Genomic DNA, 6,744 nt, shown 5'->3' on the forward strand with positions numbered 1-6,744 from the left:
CAGATTTGTGGATGATGCACAGCTGGGAGGGACTGCAGGCATTTTGGAGGAGAGGATTAGATTTCAAAGTGATCTAAAAAAAATTAGATGGTCACAAATTCAGTAGAAGGCTGCAATATATAGAAATTAAGGAGAAATCAATCCACAAATAAAAAACAAAAGCTGTCTAGGAGGGCAACGTTACTGCTGCAAAGGACCTGAGGATTGCAGGGAAGCATACGCTGAATTAAGTCAGCAGTACGATGTATTTGGAAAATGGAATGACTTTCTGGGATAGAAGACACTCCTGTTGATGCACAAGATGCAGGAGGTAGCTATTCCACTGTATTCCTCATTGGTGAGGTCTCAGCTGGAGTAGTATTTAGTCGTGGGTACCACGCTTTAAGGAGGACACAGATAAATTGTGGAAAGCCAAGAGGAGAACAACAAAAATAAGGTTTTCAAAACCTGGCCCATGAAGAAAGAATTAGACTTTGGTTGGGATAGAGAAGAGTGATTGCATCTAAAAAATTATTATAAAGGGGCTAGCAATTAATTGTTTTCCATGTCCAGCAAGGATGGAATAAAAAGAAATGAGCTTAATTTACGGCAGGAGATATTTTAGATGAAACGATAGAAGAAGAAATTCTGTAAGGATAGAAAAGTATTGGCACAGGTTACTATTGAATCCAGTTACTGGAGGACAGTTTACAGACGCATCTGTCAGGGATGGGTTACGTCCCTGCCTCAAGACTTGGGGGTGAGGCCCAATAACCTGTTGAGGTCTCTTCCAGCCCTGTGTAGCTGCAGTTCTAATTCTACGTAGCTATAATGCATCAGTGTAGGAGTGAAGATACCACTGAACAAAGTTGACAGATTTCTCACTGGAATTAATTTTCAAGAGTGCAGAATTCCATATATGATTATGTAAAAATGGTCACTGTCTTATCAGAGTTTAGCTGTTCATGCTTGTAAAGCATTTTGAAGATGAAAGCTCTGTCCAGTAGCAGTGCTGATATTTGTGAGAGAAGCCAGCGAAGGAGATTCTTCTCCGGTACAGACTGACTGCCTTGCATTCTTTCATGTTCAGAACGCGCTGCGTGGGGATTTTTCAGCAACCGTTTTCCTGATATTTGTTCTGTTTTTTTTTTTCTCACAGAAATACTGTTGACATCTAAAACCACAATCTCCGAATGAGAATGCGCGACATTTAACAATGCACTAGTATCATAAAGAAAAGCAACGCATTCCTCATGGCAACTAGTACTGGCCTTATGAAAATAACTGATTTTTTTTTTTTTCCAGCTGATCACCAAGATGTCCGAAGTGACTTTACGCAAAAACCCTTTTTTAGTAGTAGCAGAGTCTCTGTATTACTGTATATGGTGGTGTATAAAACAATGGTCATAAATAAATATTTTTGGCACTCTGCCTCTAGAAATGTGAATTTGGACATGGCATTTTAGTAAATATGATGGGGTAGACTCCTTCTTATACCACTTCTATTTACTGTAGCTATCCAAAGCCCTTTAACTACAGGCAGACCAAAGTGCCTGGTGAAGGTCATGGTGCGTAAGAATTCTGATTTCTCTAGTAAGAATATCTGACAGAGAATGTAGTTCCTAGCCTTGACTCTTGTATTAATTCCTGAATATAAATGCTGCTTTTAACCTCTTTACCCCCAGGAGTCAGGATTTCCCCAAGCAAAGTGGCAATACAAAATGAATTGGCCCATAATGTTCCAAAATCTTTCCTGTTGATAAGGGGTTACAGAAAATAAATTAAAATTATTTAAACACAATTGCGACTAATATTTACATATTGATGTGCAGTTGAGTGCACTTTATAAAAGGCTATGTAATGGATTAATGCAATATCTTTGATATGGATTTAATAAATACGAGGTTAGGGTGTGCTCTTGTTCTTAAACGCAATCTTTTAAGAATTGTTAATCGAAAAGACTGCAAAATTAATGTTTACGGAAATTAGAGCAATAATCTTTCATCTTTTTAAAAACGAACTTCAGAAAACTCAAGGCAAGGCACTGCAGTCTGAATCAGAATTTTGCAGTCTTTTTTTGTGAATAAATTTTGTAAATATGATCTTTAAGATATTGTATTATATGTATGACTTTTGTAGGTCACTAACTCATTTTTGCAGAGTTTGTGAAGCTAAATATTTAACAAAGTTGATTTCTGTAAACTCGGCTTAGTTGAGGTCCAATTAGAAGACCTTCTAACTTTTTTTTTTTTTAATTTAATGACCTGGAGGGGGTGACTAGCTCAAATATTTTCCTTCTTTGGTCCTTGATGCTTCATTTATTTTACATCCTTAACATATAGCTTTTAAAAAAGATCCTTTGCTTAGGGTTAAGCAGTTGGTTAACGCTTTCTTCACTTTTAAGTGAGCACTTCGTTACATTTCTTTTTTACATAGGGCGATTGGACAAAACAACTCTCTGGATTTTAAATTGTCATGACTTGTCACAACAGTTTGTGTGCGCGCATGTGTGCGTGCATATGCGTGTGTAATGTTGCCTTTTTAGTTAATAAATCTGTACTGTAGGCTATTTTGTTAATTGGAACCCTAAATGTTCTTCTAAAGAAATTGGTCTGTTGTGAAGAATATTATTTTTCCACCATCCCATTTTATGGCAAAAATATATTTTAGTTGTTACATGACATCCAGAAAGTCTTTGAGAAAGATATTAAGCCACATTTTTAAATAATGTCTGCACCTCATTGATTTTTTTCTGTTAGTAATGAATGTATTTTATAAACAAATATCAGTATTCACAAGCGTTTGGTTACAAGTCTCTTCATCCGATTTGTTGGCAGGTTTTTTGGTTTTTGATTCTATAAAAGCAGAGGTCCTACTGCAGTTTTTCCAGTTTAAACAGATACAACAATGATTCAACCTGGTAACTTCCTTAGGGAGGTGAACCAGACATTTTTAAGACATGGTGCTTTATGTTCTACTGTTCACTGTGTAAAGGAAAAAAACCTGAACTTCTCCTGAGTGAATGAAAATCAGTGTTTTTGACTCTTTCTTCCTTGGTACTGTAAGTTGAAGTCATGTTTTGTTTTGCAGAAACTTGAATGAACTTCCATGATCTTCCATTTTAATGGAAATAATTTTCAGTGCAAAAATTCAGCTAACTTTCATCCCGAAGATGCAGCTACAGTCCTGTAGCTTCCACAGGTCATGTAGAATATAAGAATCTACTCCTTATGGAATCCAGTCTCTGCAACTGGCACTGAAGAATATACATTTGGAGAAAATTTAAGTTGTTTCAAGCCCTTAGTCTGGGTCACCTGTGTTGTAACGCATGATATTTAAAGGCCTTAGGAATTGTTCCCTCCGTGCCATCCTTCCCTCCATCCTCCTTTATTTGTTTTTTTGCTTACTGGTAGAGTCAGTGCAACCCACTGGAGTTGAAAGGCAATTATTCTTTTGCTTTTTTAATGAAGTCAGAATAGAACAATCTTTACCTTTTTTTCATTTGTCATTATATTGATGGAAACTGCAAACCCTGAGTGCGTTGACTAGGTAACATCTTTAAGATATGTGATACTGTATACATTGTGCCCCTTTTAACTTTTTTTGAGTGATTCTATTTATACTTCTAAAACGTGGTACCTGACAGATGTTGCAAGGAGCCTCGTTTCCTCATCCACTTTTAGAATGTTGAATTTTTCCAATATCTACTTTTTGCTGAATCCAAAGATTTTGTTTTAGTTCAAACTTGATAAAAAATAAAGCCTTTTTAAACTTTTGAATTAGCATTATTGAGACCTTTCATAGCAACACTGATTCTAAATAAGACATCTAGATTGAAAAGTGTATTTACAGCCATAAACAAAATGATCCATACAATATGTTTGAGTTTGGTGTCTCCAACTGTTTTCTTCTACAACATAGTTTTCTGAATGTTTAAAGAAAAGCTGTATAACTTATTTTCAACAATAAGAGACCAGTTTGATACTACAACCATCTCCTGCTCACGCTGCATAGCAGAAAGTCTTGCTACATGCCTATCAGTTTTTTCCTTTTGATTATATCAATGATGTTTTATAAAATTCATAAACTTAATTGCTTTTATCCAGTCTTATTCTAATTTTCTGGTTTAAAAAAAATCAAGAGTATTTGTTCAGTTATAAGAAAAAACTATTTGAATGTTTTACCAATTAGCACGCACATTTTATTTTGGATTTAAATGCAGATTGTCAGAATGATACAGCATTTATGAAATCATGTAATTCTGAGAGCAATATTTTTTTAAAAAAATTCTCAGGCAAAGGCATACAGTATTGAGAATTGCATTTAAATTTAGTTTACATTAAGTATTGCTAGAAATTATCTGCATCTTTACATTGCAAAAAACAGGTGGGCTGATTTATAAAAGGGTTGGTTGTAAGGTATTACTGCTCTTCTGATATTTGTTTCAATGTTAATAATAATGTAAATAAAGGTTTCTATTTAAAACCAGAAATTGGTGACTTCCTACATTTAACTGTTTAATACCTTATGGATGTTCATGGATGGATGCTATTTATATCCTATAAAGACTAACAACATAGCAGTTCTCCCCCAAACAAAATTATATCCGGTCCTGAAACAAAATATGGTAATATCATACTTGTGAGAGGATGGACCTGGGCACTGAATTTTTGGTTTCCTGAGACGGCACAAAACAAGTAGTATCAACAGTGACTTGAGAGGATTAGCCAGGGTGTGAAGTTCCAGCAAATGGGAAGTTGCTTATACAATGAATAGAATGAATAATGGCCTAGTGAGCTTTTGAAGGTAGTGCTTTTATGCAGACTGGTCCCCTCAAAGGAGGAAGAGAGAAGGGAATATACTTGCTTAGATGTAACTTATCTTTTGGGACAGGAGTGTCTTGGCATAATGAATATTTTGTGGAACAGGACAAAAGAGGGAGGCATAGTCTGACCTCATAAGGATTCATGGTAACAGCTGAATGTTTTGGATGTATGTTGAGAGTAGGAGTTGCTGTAGTAATATTTGGAGAATTCTATCTGATTATGGAGCAGCGTTTGTAAGTATGGCTTGGCAGGATTCTGCCTTTCCCAACCCTCCAAAGCCTGCAGGCAGAACAAAAGTACGTAAAAATATTTTATGTACGCCTAGTTCTTAAGGATTCTTATATGAATACACAATCTTTTCAGAGGTGGAAAGCACAAAAAGATACATTTCTGCTGCCAGATACTTTTTTCCCTATTGAGCCCACTGAAGTTGTAACGAGTGGGATTGCATTTCCAACCCATTGTCAGATTGTGTCTGAAATGTAAAACTTTACAGGACAGTTTGGGATGGTACATTAAATCTGATTTCATGACACTGGATGTGTCTACACATGCATTTAAGCATGCCTAAATTTAATGTGTATTAGCTTAATGTGCATTAAGTGGGTTTAGGCAGGCGTCTACACGTGCAGATGTTAAAGCGCATTAATGCTGTGTGTGGACTGACTTAAGACTAAAGTTAGTTCCAGGCTGCTCCACAAACACAGCATTAATGCATTTTAACTATTTGTGCCTACATTCTCCATTTTTAATGTGCATTAAGGGCATGCACATGTAGATGTGCACCGTTAACGTGCATTAATTTAGGCTAATGCTCATAAAGGTGTCACGTGTAGATGTACCTAAACACTAGTTTAAAACAAAGTTACTTTTCCTAGTTTTACTTGAAACCTACAGCAAAAGATCACAGTGCCACTTTTAAGATTAGTTTTCTTTGATTCCACATTCAAGACTATTGGAAGGAGGGGGAGAGAATGGTGCCAAAGGTCTGTGTCCCCAGCTCATTGTTTTTCTTTTAAAATGTTTTAAAGTACGAAAGGGAAAAGGGTGGTAATAAAAAGTTAGCTAATTTTGTATGTTTGCAGATCCAGATCCACAAATATTTTGGAAAAATCTGTCACTTGCTGTTTTGTAGTCAAGGCCACAGTTGGTAGAGTTGTCCATTTTAAATCTTCACTTCCTGAAATATAAGCACAGCTCTCAAAATAATTGCTAAAGGTATCTCTTGACCCTTTTTTCCTTCTGAAAGTCTACAATAGGGCTGTGCAGAGCTTCAGTAGCAGATTCTTTTCGGAGGAGATTCGTCATCCAAATCTCTGAGTTGAATCGGGAGACCCATTAAAAACTCTGAATCTAATTGAAAGCCTCCAAATCAGAAATTTTGGCACAGAGTCAGAGATTCAACCATAGACTAAACGGGCAGCACTCCAAGGGACACTAGACACAGCTGCTTCCAGCTGGTAAGTCTGTTGTGGGAGAGGGGGGAGGGAAGGGGAATGGGGGAAACAGCATATCGACACCCCCACAGCAAGGGAGGGGCTGGGGCTGCCAAGCTGGGGCAGGGGTGGCACAGGACTGAGGGAGGGGGGCTTCCGCCACTGCACGCTGCCAGTCTGAGGGCATGGGAGTAGGCATGTGCCCCTGGATCTGCTGGGCTGGGCTGCACTCTGGATGGGCAGCGGAAGGTGCTGGGAGCGGGGGCTATGCCCTCCCTCCACTTGCCCAATCTTCCGGCATCTCCTGGACAAGCCACAGCTTCGCCTCTGCTGGGTGAGCAGTGGCAGGGCATGGGGGTGGGCATGTGCACCCAGATTGGAGCAGATCTGGTGGCAGGGCGCTCCGGGGCATCGTGTCTGACCTTAGGGGGACGAAGGCGTTCGGGGGGGCTCGGGCCACCCCGCTTCCCCTCCCCGAGAGGGCAAGCGGCAGCGGGCCCGAG

At 38.4% G+C, this 6,744-nt stretch overlaps 1 protein-coding gene across 4 annotated transcripts in view; it reads left to right on the plus strand.

Moving 5' to 3' along the window:
• The window catches only part of NCOA3 (nuclear receptor coactivator 3), a 172,766-nt gene extending 168,302 nt beyond the window's left edge, over nucleotides 1-4,464 (plus strand). For all 4 annotated transcript variants that reach the window (XM_019509880.1, XM_019509882.1, XM_019509878.1 and 1 more), the window contains one exon: nucleotides 1,139-4,464. In XM_019509880.1, coding sequence (XP_019365425.1) covers nucleotides 1,139-1,150 — 12 coding nt within the window. In that variant the 3' untranslated portion in view covers nucleotides 1,151-4,464. The remainder of the gene's footprint in view (nucleotides 1-1,138) is intronic.
• The last annotated feature ends 2,280 nt before the right edge of the window (nucleotides 4,465-6,744 follow it).

Source organism: Gavialis gangeticus, unplaced genomic scaffold (assembly GCF_001723915.1).
Source record: "Gavialis gangeticus isolate Ggan-Ray unplaced genomic scaffold, GavGan_comp1, whole genome shotgun sequence".
Taxonomy (NCBI): Eukaryota; Metazoa; Chordata; order Crocodylia; family Gavialidae; genus Gavialis; species Gavialis gangeticus.